Source organism: Fukomys damarensis, unplaced genomic scaffold (assembly GCF_012274545.1).
Source record: "Fukomys damarensis isolate Sample0158 unplaced genomic scaffold, DMR_v1.0_HiC HiC_scaffold_35, whole genome shotgun sequence".
In the NCBI taxonomy this organism is placed as follows: Eukaryota; Metazoa; Chordata; class Mammalia; order Rodentia; family Bathyergidae; genus Fukomys; species Fukomys damarensis.
Window position 1 is genome coordinate 30,380,034 of NW_022900947.1, and position 17,676 is coordinate 30,397,709.

At 40.9% G+C, this 17,676-nt stretch overlaps 1 protein-coding gene and 1 long non-coding RNA gene across 3 annotated transcripts in view; one reads left to right on the forward strand and one right to left on the reverse strand.

Annotated features, from left to right (window-relative positions):
- Positions 1 to 352: 352 nt before the first annotated feature.
- Positions 353 to 17,676, reverse strand: part of Ugdh (UDP-glucose 6-dehydrogenase) — a 25,624-nt gene continuing 8,300 nt past the window's right edge. The window contains exons 3-12 of one of the 2 annotated variants that reach the window (XM_010625117.3): positions 10,445 to 10,546; positions 7,579 to 7,779; positions 7,276 to 7,473; positions 6,741 to 6,888; positions 4,573 to 4,667; positions 2,701 to 2,831; positions 2,373 to 2,506; positions 2,033 to 2,124; positions 1,823 to 1,933; positions 357 to 622 (exon numbers count right to left, since the gene is read on the reverse strand). In XM_010625117.3, the coding sequence (XP_010623419.1) occupies positions 512 to 622; positions 1,823 to 1,933; positions 2,033 to 2,124; positions 2,373 to 2,506; positions 2,701 to 2,831; positions 4,573 to 4,667; positions 6,741 to 6,888; positions 7,276 to 7,473; positions 7,579 to 7,779; positions 10,445 to 10,546 (1,323 nt within the window). In that variant the 3' untranslated portion in view covers positions 357 to 511. Of the gene's footprint in view, positions 623 to 1,822; positions 1,934 to 2,032; positions 2,125 to 2,372; positions 2,507 to 2,700; positions 2,832 to 4,572; positions 4,668 to 6,740; positions 6,889 to 7,275; positions 7,474 to 7,578; positions 7,780 to 10,444; positions 10,547 to 17,676 lie in introns of both variants that reach the window. The other variant, XM_010625116.3, reaches the window with a different exon arrangement.
- Positions 557 to 1,935, forward strand: LOC117284186. The gene is made up of 2 exons (XR_004515285.1): positions 557 to 668; positions 1,432 to 1,935. It is a non-coding gene; the product is annotated as an uncharacterized LOC117284186 (long non-coding RNA).

The window sequence follows — 17,676 nt, forward strand, 5'->3', positions numbered from 1 at the left end:
ACCATACTTGAAGGCTACTTAGCATAGTAGTATTATGGCTTCACTACCAAGATGGATTATGTAAAGGTGCAATTTCCAATGACAAATGTCACTATACTGTATACCTTAAATGTACCAATAAAATTAATTTTTAAAAAATACATACTTAATATGCAAATAAACTGATTACAAAGAAAACCAAAATGACTTTCCCTTTACAATGTGACATTAAAGTGCTACCTGTGGACAATTTGTAAAGTAAAAAGTGTCATAAGTAATTTTTATTTTATAAAAATTGACATGATTAAAACCAACATGATTTTCTATCCATCCAATAACTGAGCTAATATAAAAACATGTAAAAATATTCTAGATTCATAAGTCAGATGCTAATAGCCATATAGTAGTATAAACTTGATGATTAAAAAAATAATTTTGTTTCCTTAAAAACAACTTGGTTCATTTACCATTTTAATATCAGTTATCTGCTATCCTGAAGTAGCAAAATAGCCATAAATAAAAACCTTGATGTCTATACTTTAGGTTTCTTGTTTGGTGGATCTTGAAGACTAAACTTTGGAATCTCACCAGAAGCAGCATATGGAATCCTCTTTGAAGATACCTTTTTGCCAATTGTTTCTATCTGAAGAGGAAAAAAAAATGAGAACTATTAATTACAACACATGAATGTAAGAACTATAGTGCAGTGGGCTGGGGATTTGGCTCAGTGGTTTTGCTGCCTGCCTCACAAGTGCAAGGGCCCGAGTTCGATCCCTGCTACCAAAAATAAAAATAAATAAATAAATAGAACTATAATGTACTGCAGCAATGGGGAAAAAAAGCCCCTCACATGTTGGGAGTAGAAAACCATATGTCCCTATGGTTCTCAGAACTGCATATGAATGCAATGAACAGAGCAGATTCCATTAGCTCACGTTTCCACTCTATTCTCATTCCATTTTCCTTACACTAAAACTTGTAGGCCACCTAACTACGGACCTCTGAAACTGTGAGCTAAAATAAACCTCTTCTCTTGGAAAAAAAGGAAAAGAAAAAGCCAGGTGCGGGGAGTGCACCTGTAATCCTAGCATGTGTCTGTTGGAATAACCTTGTAAAAATAACATTCCTGAGTTTGTCAATTGGGAGAGCTATGCTGGGTGGGACAGAGGGATCCTCAAGGCCCTCGACAGATGAGTGAACAGACGAGGTCATCATCTGGCTCCTGCTGCCATTCAACAACTCACAGATGAGAAATGGGCACAGAATTCTAAGTACAAGAGGACCTTCAATAAACTGGTGAAAAGGAAGATCTGGTGGGGCTGTTTTTTTTTTTGTATTGGAGATTAAACCCAGGGACCACTGAGCTACAATCCTAGCCTGTTTTTCAATATTTTAGGACAAGGTCTCAATAAGTTACCCAGGCTGGCCTCAAACTTGTGTCCTCCTGTCTAGGTACTCAAGGGAAGACCACAGGGCACCGGCTCAGCGAGGAATAGTAATGAACACAACAATGATGCTGTATGATAAGCACAGTGCATCTTGCAGAACACACTCTTTCCTACTTGACTGTCACAATATGGGTAAGGTAGGGCACATTCTGTCTCTTACGACAGCAAACTGATAACTGACACCCACCTCTGTGTGTCAGGTAAGGGAGACCACACTGAACTGTGCATCACAAACTTAGGAGGGAGTAGAATCGTTTAAAAATCACAGACACTTCCCAGAGAGCTGACCTCTTGTCTCAGAGTGACCTCATCACTGAGAATACGAGGATTTTGAAACCCACACAATGGCCTTGAAAAAAAAAACGACCCAAGAGAGAGTCCAGAATCCTGAGCACCTGGAAGCCGATGGTCTGCAGTTCACTGTGGAGCCCGTCCAGGACACGTCGCCCATCAAAGATAAAGGCTGGCTTGAGCATCTTTTTATGAATGCGTTCGTAGTCCAGCTCCTGTGAAGACACCGCGCGGTGATCAGAGCCCTAGCACACACTTCTGCTCACACGTGACACTTTCCAGCACCCTCCTCGGTCACACTTCTGTCGCCTTACCTTAAACATGTCCCACTCAGTGCAAATGACAACAGCATGGGCCCCATCGCATGCTTCATAGGGATCCTTGGAAATGGTCACAAGTCGATTCACTACACCAAGAGCAGCAACAAATGCCAGAAATGAGAAATGAGTTAGGAATGTTTATTGCTCCAACCCTCAGATAATCACTTTAAAGGTGAAGATATAATGTCTAATTTATAAAGTTTAAGTTTAGAGAACAGGCTGAATGAATAGAGAGCATACGGATGAGATACAGGATAAAATGTTACAACCAAAGATTTCTAGAAAACAAGTTTTGGGGTCTGTCAGCAAGATGACTATGAGACCCACACCTTACCTTGGTCATCCTGTGAAACCCCTGGATGGGAGAGATCCACAACAATTTGTTCCCTTGGTACTTTCGGGTCATATATATGGAGGTGTGCACCTTCATCCAGCAGGTATTTGCTGATGTAGATACTGGAGGATTCTCTGCAGGAAGACACATCAGTGTTGCTTTTGATGCCATTACACCTAATACATGGGGACTGAAGACGCAGGTAAGAGCCTATGAAGCAGAGGAGTGAGAATGCGGGTGTTTGTATTCTTTACACTGCAACAGAACACACACCCACAGCCAAGAGTCACGAGAACAAGAGGTCTGAAATACTTGAAAGAACTGATACCTCGTGTCGCCCGTGTCCTTTTTGAATGCGAAGCCCAGGATAGCTATCTTCTTATCAGTCACAGTGTTGAACAGGCTGTCTATGATCCGGGACGCAAACCTCCTCCTCTGGTAGTCATTCATGTCAATGACCTGAAATTCACACACATTGCACAACACCCATTAACAGAAATGTAACCTCTGACGCACATTATTCAGAGTTGAAATAAAAACGGAAAGAACACCCATCTCCATCCTTAAAGTCTCCTGGTAATTTTTATTTTCATTGCGTTCACCTGAGGTGGATGCACAGATGGGGTGCACAGCTAAGCTTTAACTCTGAGATCCAGTGCTAAAGTCAGCTAAGGCACAGGGGAAACAGCACTGTCTTTAGCCGACTTCTGCAGACCCTGGGGACAGAAGGTGGTTAGCACTCAGGTCAGCGTTCTGAATCTGCTTACATTGCCCATCACCAAATTCAGTGTGAGAAGAAAACGGGCGAGGGGAAGGAGCCACCAAAGAATGAAGAGGTGTTAGGTACATGCGCCAACTCCCCGCAATAAGCGTGAACACTGTGTACTGCACACGTGGGCTGATAAAACTTTAACAAGAAAACGGCCAGGTAACTGTCAAACATGACAAGTTACAGCTGCCTCTGGACAAACCGTAATGCCACAGATATTTACATATCTGACATGGTTTTTAACTAAGTAAGTCTCTGATCAAGAGCCTTAAATCTGTTATATTTAGGGTAGGGAATTTAGCTCAGTGGTTCGGCCTTGCAAGCCCAAGTTCCCCAGTTTGTTCCCCAGTACCAAAAAAAACCTCTTAAATTTAGGTTGGTGATAGGATGAATGAACAGGAAGAGACCATTTTTCAGGGTCTATACCAATTTCAACCTTGAGCCCCAAACCAAGACTTCATCTGCTGCATTTTGCACACAATGAATCATATGATAAAACCACCTGATGGATTGAGTGAAATAATACCGTGTTTCCCTAAAAGGTGAACTTTCTTTAGATTCCCTCCCATGTCTATTGCTGAAATCTGAAAAATTACACACAGGCAAAGTATTTGGGATGGACACATATACTTGCTACTACATCTGAAAATTACTTAAAATCTCTGTCAATTCCATTATCTAAAAATGGGGGAGGAGGTGCCAGACATGGTGCACATGTGTAATCCCAGCACCCGGGAGGCTGAAGAGGATTGCCACTAGTTCCAGGCCAGTCTGGGCTACGTGGTAAGTTCAAGGTCAACCTGAATGATACAGCAAGACTCTCATAAAAAAAATCCATACATACATATATAAATGGGATAATGTCAGTGATGACAGCGAAATGAGAAACTGTATCCAGTGCCCCAAAGAGTTAGTAGCACAGGGTAAGTATTCAAGGCATTCACTCAGTGCTTCCCATCTGAGAAATTTTACTTTGAGAATCTAAAAGGGACAAAACAAGTATCAACAGATGCGAATCACCTGAAAGTATTATAGTACAGGCTCTTCTGTGATTTTATACCTTTCAGGTAGAGAAGAATTATAAAGAATAGGGCTGAGGATTTAGCTCAGTGGTTCCGCTGCCTGCCTCGCAAGCGCAAGGACCCGAGTTCAATACCCGGTACCAAATAAAAAGATGAAGAAGAATATCAGCTCTTGATTTACTCTGGGAACAAATTTAGTTATAAAACTAGAAGAACTACTGGTTGATCAGAAATTTCCACTCCAGTTGATTAGCAAAAAGTCTAAAAGCAGATGACCAATAAACAAAGCTAAACAAAGCCAAAGTAAATTGACTGAGTTCCTGGAATGAATTCCTTCAAAAACACTTCACATAGCTGACATGATTTAATTATAATCTAATAAGCTGTTACTGACTATAAAGATTAATACCTGCTGCCAATAACGAGCTACTTCAGGCAAATTCAGAGCCTCACAGAGATAAACCAAATTCAAAACATCTTTCTGGAAGCAGCTCCCACCAAAACCTGGGGGGAGAAAAATGACATTTTTATATAAGAACCAGAAACCAAATCATATGACAAGTTTAACACATATATATCAGGGGCCTATACTATACTAAGATTTAAATAATAAAAGTTGGTGGGTTTACAAATTGTGTGAAATTTATAGCCGATTAATCAACTCTTTAAGTGATTTCCCAATTATGGTATATACTTTTTTAGTTTTACGGCTGTTTTTAGACAAGGTCTCACTATGTAGTTCAGGCTGGCCTCAAACTTGTGGTGATCCTGCCTCGGCCTCCTGAGTGCTGGGATTTTAGAAGTGTGCCACCACATCTAGCTGTTTGTTTTTTTTCTCATTCATTGGTATGAGTGCCCTACATCTCTTACTCCACCATAGGTTCAGCAAATTTTTATGGTAAAGGGCCAGAAAGTAAATATTTCAAATGTCTTTTAAAAAAAGACATAATAGCTGGGGATTTAAGCTCAGTGGTTCCACTGACTACTGTGCAAACCAAGTCTAGAGTTTGATTCCCTGTACCAAAAACAAAACAAACTGTGAGCCAAAAGAAAACTTTGAGCCAGGGATTTAGCTCAGTGGTGCCGCCACCTGCCTCACAAGCGCAAGGACCCGAGTTCAATGCCCAGTACCAAAAAAAAGGGGATATAACAGCATTTCTCTATCAGGTTAAAGAGAAAATGAGATAAAAAAGTGCTGGTATACAGCTTGGTGCATAATATGACTTCAGTAAATAGTAGCTCTTTTTATTAAATTATAACTTTCAGAAAACATCAAAAAGAGTAGGCTATAAAAGTACAGGGAATCCAATATTGGGAAATGACAAAGCTCTAGAAACACTAGCAAGTCTGCCTCTGGCCCAAACTACAAAATATTCTACTGAATATTATACCATTTTACTAACTTATATTCAAAACCACAGTTAGTTCTCATGATCTGTGGAAGCTACGCTCTCTAAGTCACCCCGAATACTCAATCCACAAATACTGAAGCACTGACCCCACGCAAAACATGGGTTAGATTCCTGCCGAGTTTCTGCTCACATTATGGTCAAGAGATGAACACACAACCTTGTTTTATATGTGCTTCTGCTTAAATACATTTCAGTTTGCATAATTACTGGTTTACTACAATCGAAGTCAGGGCCATCAGCTCTATAACTCACCCCCGAATGAAGTTCGGGCTAGACACATTTTCTCCCTGACAAAAGGACTGCTGTCTTCTCGCACTTAGGCCCAGAGGGAAGCACTTCAGCTCTCCACTTGGGGCCATTTTAAATGGAAAAGTCGGTACCCGAAAGCACGAAAACGTGAAAAACATGGCACTAAACAGATTACAGGGAGGGCCTTTGGTTACAGTACGAGAGCCGGAGCACCAGGGCGAGGCAATGCCTTGTTCAAACCTGGTGGGCTCAGCCGCATGCCTGGGACAGATTTTCCACCACTGTGCAGTAGAAGTAAGTGGCAAATCCACAAATACAGAATTGCTCCATAAGGAGGACCAACTACATTTCACCAATAAAACATTAGTAGGAAAGGCTGGGAATTTAGCTCAGTGGTTCTGCCACATGCCTTGCAAGCGCAAGGTCCCGAGTTTGATCCCTGGTACCAAAAAACACAAAAACAAAATACTAGTAGGAAAACAAATAATAGGAAGTTCATTCCCTATTTGCTTAAATAAGTTGTTAACTTGAATTATTTCCTACATGGTTTCCCAAAATATCGAACAATGTTTATGCCACTAATAGAGAAAGCATCATTTTCCTCCTCCGAAACTCTGAGCTACACTAATCTACTAATCAACCAGTCATCACTGAACAACAGAAGGGATCACCAGGCCCAGGGATGTAGCTCAGTGGCACCGCACTTGCCTGACAAGTGCAAGGTCCCCAGTTCAACTCCCGGAACCGAAAATTAAATGGGATTACTGCCTCACTTCGTACCTGCTAGAATGAAGGACACAGATGTAACAACCTTTTTTGTTGTTTTTGTTTTCTTACGAATAAGTTAAAAAAAAAACTTTAAAAGTTAGGGACCCAGCTAATGAAGCCACTTCATGGAGAGAGAACATCTATTTACCGACACTGGCTTTCAGGAACTTATTTCCAATTCTCTGGTCCATTCCAATGGCTGTTGCGACCTCTTCCACATCCGCTCCCGTTGCTTCACACAGGGCACTTATGGAGTTAATACTGCTAATTCTCTGGGCAAGAAAAGCATTTGCTGCCTTTTAAAAAAAGAGGAGGAGAAGCACAATGAGCTAACATAGCAATTTGGTCATTGCTTTTATATTTCAATATTGAGTTGACGCAAATTCCTGAGGAGTTATAATAAAAGATACTGGTGGAGATAATGGATGGTCTGATAAGCAAATGTATTTTAATCTGGGAAGATAGATGACTAAGAAAAGGTTAAAAGCAGAGAAACGGTGACAGAAAGGCTGGTGTGGCAGTATGTGCCTGTACTTCCAGTACCTGGGAGGATGAAGCAGAAGGATCACTGAGTTTGAGGCCAGCCAGGGCTACACAGTAAGTTCAAGGACAGCTTGAACAACATAGAGGGACCCTGTCTCAATAACAACAAATTTAAGAGAGAACTGAGACTACGGACTAACCAGTTTAGAAAGCTCTGAAGACCAAGTATTAGTGGTAAGGATCTTTTCTCTGGGCACCCAGTGCTCATACACAGCGCACAGGGCCTGCACAGCTTTCTGGCCCTCAGGCGTCTCATCCCCTCCAATCAGGACTCGGTCCGGGTTCTTCAGGTCCTTGATGGCTGTCCCCTCTGCCAAGAACTCAGGGTTGGACAGCACCTAGAATCCCAATGCAAGGAAAGTGTGAAGCCAGAATTAACTAAGGGAACTGAAGGTGTCAATATTTACATAAGAGCCAGACTATAATGCCTCAAAATTTCATACCTGCAAATTCAAGTTGGGTTTTGTGTTCGCATCAAATATACGACGAATACTTTCTGCTGCCCGCACTGGAACTGTGCTTTTCTCGGTCACGATTTTGTACCCATTTGAGTTCTGCACGATGCGTCTAGCACAGGCTTCGATATACTTCAGATCGGCGGCCCGGCCTTTGCCCATGCCATAGGTTTTGGTTGGCGTGTTCACCTGAGGAAAGAACAGCAGCCCCATGATGGGTTTGCAATTGCTTTTTGTTTGTTTGTTTTGAGACAGGGTCTCACTATGTAGTTGACACTGACCTGGAACTCACTATGTAGCCCAGGCTGGTCTTAAACTCACAGAGATCCTCCTGCCTCAGCCTCCTGAGTGCTGATCACTGTGTATGACACTGACCTGGAACTCACTATGTAGCCCAGGCTGGTCTTAAACTCACAGAGATCCTCCTGCCTCAGCCTCCTGAGTGCTGGGATTACAGGTGTGCACCCAGCGAGGAAAAATTAGTTTAATGTGTTTTTATTTTTGCATAAATCTGTTATTTTCCATGATGAAAAGTGTACAAAAAGAAAACAAAAAAATATGATCTAGAGAATAAAGGGAGTGAGAATGTAGACTCTGATGTACACAGTAATACATTCTCCTAACCAGCACTAAATAATAAGACAGACTTAGGACAGGTCAGGCTGAATCAGCAAGAAGCAAGTGTAAAATCAGCCATTTATGCCAGGCCACCCTAAGAAACTACTCTGTCACCTAGAACAGATTATTTTTAAATGTGCTTTTTACAGGACATTCTCACTGTAGGCTCTGGTCATCCAAGAGTTGGGTTAAAGTAGCCTCTTGATTTTCTCGAAAATCTAGTTACTCTAAAATACTTCCTCTCCTGTTGTTATACCTTTAGTCTTTCCATTCTGCTTAAAGGATGGGTGGGGTGTACCAATAAACTCAATGGGGGAAAAAAAAACTAAAAAAAAAGGATTAGTAGGTAAGTCATAGAAGCTACAGCAGGATCTCTGAAGTGACTACAGCCAGAAAAAGACTGAATTCATAACACAGCTCACTGCCAGTTTCTCTAACACCCTCTTCTAGAGTTCACTGTCCTCACAGTACTGCCTCAATCTCAGCAGCTGAAATAGCCTTTTACCCCACAGTTTGTAGCCCTTAGCGATCTATCTACGTGACCGGCCCACCAGCACCCGCCTCTCTGGAGCCCCTGGTGTTTCTTCACTTTATCCTGGGATCGTCAAATCTCACACCACTCCTGTTGCCTTTGTCTCTTTATTCTCCAAGGCCATGAAGGTCTTGAGTCATGAAACACCCCAGCTCAGCTGCCACCTGGTGAGAACCACGCTGTCACACAGAGTAACTGAGGAGGGGCAAAGGGAAGTGAGGCCCAGGTTGCCTTGGTTCAAATCCTGGATAACTAGAGATTAATCCCACAGTGATAGATCTATTTTTTTTTTCATTATAAGGTGATAGATAAACCGTATCACGAGTTGAAGGTGTCTGTGGGCTGGCCTGATAACCTACCCAATACATGCCAGGCACAAACAATTCATTAAAATTATCTTTTTAAAAAAATTTTTGAGGGGCCTGGGATTTAGCTCAATGGTTCCACCGCCTGTCTCCCGAGTTCAAGTACCCGAGTCCAATCCCTGGTACCAAAAAAAAACTTTGAGACAGGGTCTTAATATGTAGTTCAAGCTGGTCTTGAACTCACTATGTAGCCCAAATGACAAACTTGCAAGGATCTTCCCACCTCAGCTTCCTGAGTGCTGGGATTATAGGTTTACGCACCTTGAAAGGCTATGACTTTTGGAACACAATTCATTTAGCTAGGAGATGCCTATAAGTTCACAAAGCGGTTCTCTTCACCTCACCTCTGCCAACAGTGGAACAAGAAAGGACATACAGGGCCGGGGATTTAGCTTAGTGGTTCTGCTGCCTGCCTTGCAAACTCAAGGTCCCAAGTTCAATCCCCGCTACCCACCCCCCCCAAAAAAGGACAAACAGTAGTACCTCAATGCAGGAACTTAATTCTTCCTATAACTCTGGTCATAAACCAAACTGGATGAGAACTGAATCAAATAAGGTCAAAACTGAACCTAACCATTCACTGACTTTGATTTGGTTCTCGTCCAATTTAGTTGGTGACCAGAATCACAGAAAGAATTACTTCATGAACCGAGATGCCACTGTATACACTATCATACGTGCTCATGTGTTACCATTATTTCCTGCTACTAGATCTCAGGTTACAACTTGCTCTGAGTTTACTTGTTCAAGGAATTAAAATTATATGCCTGACCAAATGATTATAGGGTTTGCTCAACTGCTGGACAAATTACATCGGTCATCTCAAATTAAATTGGACATCTCTCTACTAAGCCATGTTGTAGTTTAATAGCAAGTTAAAGTACAACGAAAATTTTTATTTTAGTTTGAAAATGAAGTGAACTGAGCATTTATTTTACATACATTTGGATACTGTGAGTATATGTAAAACCTGAGACATAAAATTTTAATAGATTTTTGACATGAAAATAAATATTGAAAAATTTGATCATGAGTTAATATCTACATATACAAGTTTTTTGTATTTTTCAACTCTTATGTTTTGGAAATAATTAAGCATTGGAAAAGAAAACTTTTAAACAGATTAAGAATACACTAGAAATAGCCAGGCGTGGGGGCGCATGCCTGTAATCCCAGCATTCAGGAGGCTGAGGCAGGAGGATCACTGTAAATTCGAGACCAGCCTGGGCTACATAGTGAGTCCCAGGTCATTCTCAACTACATAGTGACACCCTGTCTCAAAAACAAAACAAAACAAAAAAAAAACACTAAAATTCACACAGCAAATGAAATTACTTACAGAAATAAATACCAGATCAGCTTCTTTGATGGCATCGTCGATGTTGGTAGAAAAAAATAGATTCTTTCCTCGACAAGATTCTACTACTTCTTTTAGTCCCCGCTAGAAATTAAAAAAAAAAAAATTATATTTGTTAAAAGGCAAGGTTATGTTGTAATTTAAAGATGTAGATGTACTCTTGTTTGTTTTGTTTTGTGTTTTAATACAGGTGGATCAAACTTAGGACCTTGCGCTTGCAAGGCAGGCACAGAGCCACTGAGCTACATCCCCAGCCCTTCGATTTGCTCTTAAGTAGCACCTTTAAAGAAAAGACAAGGTTCACACACAGAACACCTCAAGTGCATATTATATGTCATCATGAAAGCAAACGACCTTGCACAACCAGCAGCAGCCCTAAAACATTCGTTAATGTTTACCGTGTCCCTGACTGTTTTGTAAGAGTTAGCTATTAACTCTTATTAACTCACTTCAAGAAGCTCAAGTCCCTCTGTGATTTCAGGTGAACAGATTTTGCACTGTCATTATGAATGCACATTTTTACTCACAATAATTCAGGCTACACACTGGCTGTGAAAGTCAGTACTTTATCTATACACACATATAGAAGTCTTACTGTAAGAAACCCTTGTTAAAAACTTTTATTACCTTTTGCCATAAGATTTAACAGGAGATATATTAAGAAAACTGAAGCCAGATACCCAGCTGCTCGAGAAGCTGAGGCAAGAGGTTCACTTGAGCTCAGGAGTTCTGGATAACCTAGGTAACACAGCAAAAATCCATGTCCAAATCAAACCAAACCCACATCTTTTTTTTTTTTTTCCTTCCTCTTTTTTGAGGCTGGGTTTCATATGTAGCTCAAGCTGTTTGTTTTGTTTTCTTTTCTTTTGTCAAGCTAGTCTCAAACTTGCTATGTACCCCCGGGTGACCTGAAAATCACAGCAATCCTCCTGCCTTAGCCTCTCAAATTTTGCAGGTGTGCTGCACCTTGCCCAGCTAAACCAAAACAACAAACAACAAAAAAGAATTCTTAGGCTGACAATGCCACTTAACAAATATTCTTTTTTAAAAAAATTAACATTAAATCTGATCAGATCTGTCCTCTAGATGTAACAACCAATTTATATGAAATAAACGATACAGAAAAATGAGATATAAAACCCCAAGGGGACTGAAGACTCAATCAGTAAAATCTAGACTGAAAATTTCTATAAGATTCTTCAACTAAAAAACTGGACAGGGGACCGGGGATTTAGCTCAGCGGTTCCGTGGCCTGCCTTCCAAGCGCAAGAGGACCTGAGTTCAATCCCCGGTACCAAAAAAAAAAAAACTGGACAGGGATTAACATATTGTGTGTTTGAAAGATTCAGAGTGAGCTGTGTGTGGTGGCACACACTTGAAATCCCAGCACTCGGGACAGCCTCGAGTTCAAGTCCAGCCTGGACTACATAGCAAGACCGTGTCTCAGAAAGATAAATGGATGGGTAGATGGGTGGATGGATAAGATTTGGGGTGGGGGTACTGGGGATTGAATCCCCAGCCATCACACTAGGCTGTATCTCTAGTCCTTTTTACTTTTTTTTTTTTTTCTTTTTACTCTTATTTTGAGACAAACTCTCTCGCTAAATTTCCCAGGCTGGGCTCAAGCTTTTGATCCTCTTGCCCCAGCCTCCAAGAGTGCTGGAATTACAAGTCTGTGCCTACATGCCTGGCATACATAAATTCACAGAAATTTTGAATTTGTAATTAAACAAATTAATGGTACTAAACTACGAACTATGCCATTTGTCCATCTAAATTCTTCCTTACCTAAGTAAAATAATCTTAAATTTTATTACATATGACATTATAAAGAAAAAAATTATTTTTAAAGAATAGTACCTTTTCTTTTCTCCCTCTTTTTTTTTTTTTGGGTACCAGGAATCGACCTTGCACTTGCTAGGCAGGTGAGGCGACACTGAGCTACATCCTTGGCACTAGAACTATTACATTAATCATACTAGCAGACAAAATTGGAAAATAGAGAAGAGGGAAAAAAAATTACCCAAAATCTCACTGCAATCAATATAACCATTATTAATATTCTTATATACTTCTTTCTAATCATGTTTTCTGGTATACATGATATAATTGTAATTCTTATGTCCACTTTTTTGGGGGGAGTGCTTTTTGTTGTTTTGTTCTATTTCATTTTGAGACAGGGTCTTGCTATGCATACTAGGCTGACCTTGAACTCATGTCATACCCAGGCTGGCCTTGAATTTATGGTGATTCTCCTTCCTCAGCTTCCCAAATGCTGGTATTACAGATGTGTACTATCATGCCTGGGTGTTCTTTCTTTTTTCTTTTATTTGTTTCCTTTTCTTTCTTTGTAGGGCTTGAGATGGAACCCAGAGTTTCACACATTAAACAAGTTCTCTGCCACTGAGCTATACACCCAACTGAAACGTCCATAACATTTTGTATCCAGAATTGTATTTTGTTTTGTTTTGTCTTTGTTACTGGGGGTCGAACTCAAGACCTTGTGCTTTCAAAGCAGGCGGAGGAACCACTGAGCTAAATCCCCAGCCCCTGTATCCAGATTTTTTTCATGGAATCTCTTAACTGGATCCACACATTTTGACACAATTAGTACATATAGTTCACTAAACAAAAACAGTAAGAAAACAAAGTGCTGGGGACTTCAGGGAAGAGTACTAAACAGCAGAGCAACAGGCTCTCCAAGATTTGGTGTCCAGACGCTGGAATATAGCAACATAAGGAAGACAAGGAAGGAACAAGGAACTGAAGCAGGACTTGAAGCCCATGAGGAGAGCAAAGAGAGAGACCTCAACACAAAAGGAGGTGGTAACTGGTGCTTTCTCCCTGAGCCCTGACTTACTGGCAGGAGCAGCTCAAACCTGCTGATGCACAGTGACGACTGGCATCCCTAGAGGCTCCACAGAGAAACGCATCAGTGGAATGGAACAGTGTAGGCAGCAGACTGCAGCGGCTGGTGGTGACTTTCTCAGGTTCAGTCTTCCCCTAGGAGAGGGTGACTGGCCGGTAGCCTGGAGAGGGGTCAACTGAGCTCAGAACTCAGAGCAGCTTCAGGCTGGCTCCATCTAGTGGCTCCCAGTGTCAGGGTGAGGCAGAACTGAATTCAAACTGGAAGATCAAGGAGCCAAGTTCAAACTAGCAGGAGGCACATGGGAGTGTTGCAGGCTGAACAAATCAGGTTCCAGCCTCACAGCCAGAAACCACCCTGAACTAAAGTAGAACTAAAGGTACAGGATGACCGCGATTATCTACTACCCTGCCTGCCACAAATATGCAACTGGCTTGCTAGGGTTGGTTAATCAACACCGATCTGGGCTCTATTTGCCCACTCAGTCTACCAGTGACACCAAACACACCTGAAGTAGATATTTTTTTCTTCTTTTGTTCTTTTTTTTTTTCCTGGCCTGTTCTTGTATCTATATTACTGTAAACATTGTTTCTAGTTTTGTTCTGTTCTTGTTTTTAATTCTTCCTTCTCTCTTCCCCCTTCTCTTTAGCACTTTCCCAAAGTTCCCATAATCTTCCTTTGTTTTCCAGCCTTGCTTCTAATCTCTTTCTCTTCTTCTATTTCTCTACTTTTTCCCTCCGGTACCCTTTTAAATTTTCTCCCCAAGGGCCTATTTACTGTATACAATTTCCTGGTTTGTTTTAGGATTTGTTATATAACTACAAATATAGTTCATACAGTTAAAGGTGGTAAATTAATAGTTTCCACAGTTTGTCATTTTCTAGGCCACGTTTGATGCTATAGTTATTGCTGATTTTACTAGTTCAGCCAAGCTGACATAATTGTTCTTCTTAGTTATTCTTCCTGGTACACCAAGACTGACATTGCCTAAGGGTCATAAAAAATACTATAGACCAGTGTCAGAGAACCAGGGGCTATGCCCAATAGGCAGCAACTTCTCATCTCCAATTAATTAAGGAGATACAATCTTACAACAGATTCAAACCCAAAAGCAAACTACACTTGAAAGGCATCTCTGAGAAATACTCACTTCCTAAGGGTTCTAAATACGATCAATAAAGCTACCTGCCATAAGCAATTAATATGTAACAAAGTAGACAAAGACTTTATGAACAAAACTTCAGTCACAAAGGTACTATCACAAACAATCAACTGGATCTCATCTTATTAAAAAGCTTTTGCATGGCAAAAGAAACTATCAACAGAGTGAACAGACAACCCACAGTATGGGAAAAATTTTTACCAGCTGCTCCTCCTCAGACAAAGGACTAATATCTAGAATAAAAAACTTCAAAAGCTCAGACCCCTAAATTTAAAGACCCAATCCAGAAATGGGTACCTGAAATGAATATACACTTCTCAGAGGAAGAAGTAGAAACACCACATAAATATATAAAAAAAATGTTCAGTGGGGCCGGGGATGTAGCTCCATTGGCACAGTGTCTGCCTGGCAAGGGTGTGGCCCTGAGTTTGATTACTGGTACCAAAAAAAAAGTTCAACATCACTGGTTATTCAAGAGATGCAAATTAAAACAATGCTGAGATTCCATCTCACTACAGAAAGAATGGCTGCTATCAAGAAATCATCCGCTGCTCTGGACCCAGCCACCATCGCTCAAGCATGGGAGGTAGCCTGGGCCCCGATCCACCACGGGAAGGAGAGCCACGCCTGCTCCTGACCCAGCCGCCATCACTCAAGCTCCAGGAGATAGCCTGGGCCCCGATCCACAGCAGGAAGGAGAGCCACGCCTGCTCCCGACCCAGCCGCCATCACTCAAGCATGGGAGGTAGCCGTGTGGGCGCCCCTGAACCCCCATAAGCGCCCCCCCCACTCTCAGACCTCCTGACTGTGCCAGTCTGTGGACCCACTCTGCAGAGGCAGAGGTGGTTATCAAGGGTATTTTTCTGAGTTCCCAACTTTGAACATCTTTAAAGAAAGGGCATGGGAAACCTGTAATAGAACGTTGTGGAGCTCAACCATTCAGAAGGTTGGGGAACTCAATCTGGGCCTTGCAGCCCAAGGTCAGTCTGCATCATGGGGTTCAGCCATCAGCTAACTGAGGTCAGGGGTCTTGCATCCTTGCTCTGTCTGAGCCATTAAATGGTAAATACACTATAATTTTGAAATTTTGTTCACTGCAGACATGTTCTGGACAGCTTCTTGATTTCAACTTAATTCAAATGATTTAAGGGTGATAGACTAGTGACTACCACAGGTGGTCAGTGTCCAAGTTGTGCTTGATCTTAACGTGTTGCTGATTGTATCAGTTGGGATAAAGCATTGCGGATGATTTGATGAGCCGTTTTCTCTGATGTTATGAAGATGAGACAGTCTGTGGGTCGTTAGAGACACAGAAGCTAGGGCGCAACTATATCAGGAAGATTTGGGTGATAATCCAGAGATTAAACCAAGGACAGTCCAACAACAAAAATTAAAATGAGAAAACACTTAAGCAAGACACAAGGACAGACTTCCAGTTCACCAATGGCAAACAGTAGGGCAAATGAGGATGAAAAGGCCGATAGTGAACCACCAGGACACCCTGAACTCAAAGCTCAGGAAGTAACAAAGCAGATCAATCAGGCTCTAGAAAAATTCAAAACAGAAATAATTTCCCAGATAACCATAGAGAGAGTGAGAAAAATGGAAGTTGTGATTCGAGACTCTAGAGCAGAAACTGACAAAAAAAATAGATGAGCTCAGGACCATGATAGAATCCATGAAGGCCCAGCATAAGAAAGAAATGGAAAAAATAAACGCCCAACATAGGAAAGAAATGGAATCCATAAAACAGATTCAAACAGATATCCAGGAGATTAAATACTCCAGGCCCAGTGTACGCAACAGAATAAAAGAATGCAAAGATAGACTCTCCCATATAGAAGATAAGATTGCAGTCAGTGACCATGAAAAGAGAGATCACTTAAAAACGGTAAGGGATCATGAGAAATCGATCCAACAACTCCTAGATGATGCAAAGAAGAATAACATAAGACTGATAGGAATCCATGAAGTAGCAGGAGAAAATACAAATGACTTTAAAAAGCTGTTCGCAGAATTAATGACAGAAAACTTCCCAAACAGAGGGGAAGAATTTGACATTCAGATAACTGAGGCATATAGGACCCCAACTAGCTACAATCAAAAAAAATCTACACCTAGACATATAATAATCAAGATCCCAGAAACCCAACAGAAGAACAAAATACTACAAGCAGTAAGAGAAAAGAAACAAATCACATGCAAAGGAAAGCCCATCAGAATCACAGCAGACTTTTCAACACAAACCCTTGGGGCAAGGAGAGCCTGGAATGAGATATTTCAAGTACTAAAAGAGAACAACCTCCAACCTAGACTGATGTATCCAGCAAAACTCTCTTTCAAAATGGATGGGGAAGTAAGACACTTCCACAACAAAGAACACCTGAGAAACTACATGAATACCAATCCAGCATTACAAGCAATTCTAAACAAGATCCTAGAAAAAGACAATGAAGGCAACAACACCATGAGGCCCAACAGAGCAAATCAAATAGGCAAGGCAAGAAATTAAAAGGAGAAGGTGAAAAAGTAAAAAGAGTCAACAAAAGGCCAATAACATGTCAATAATAAGTCAGTACATATCAGTTATAACCAGCAATGTCAATGGCCTCAATTCACCAATCAAGAGAAATAGACTGGCAAATTGGAATAAGAAGCAAAATCCAACAATATGTTGTATACAAGAAACACACCTAGTGCAAAAAGAAGCCCATAGACTGAAAGTGAAAAGATAGAAAACAATTCTCCATGTGACAGGAGCCCAGGAAAAAAAAAAACAGGGGTAGCAATTTTATTTGCAGACAAAGTAAATTTCAAACCAAAACTGTTACTAGTATTATTGATGTAGGACGGTACTGTATCATACCTCTATGGATGTAAAATATCTTGTACCTGTTTTATGATACATACTAGGGACCGTGCTTTATCAGAGCTACATTTAATGATATTACTCTAGAATGTTCTCTTTTCAGATGATGATTAAGATGCTAATAAAAAAAATGGTGCCAGGTACCACAACAGCAACAGAACTTCTCTGTTTTCTGGATATTATTCTTTTTTTTGTTTTGTTTTGTTTTGTTTTGTTTTAATAGAATGTGCTGAATGTCTATAATTTTGTTCAGATGACTGCAGTACCTGGAAAAGCTGTTGCTGCTATTGATGCATAACATACTATTATTAGTCTTT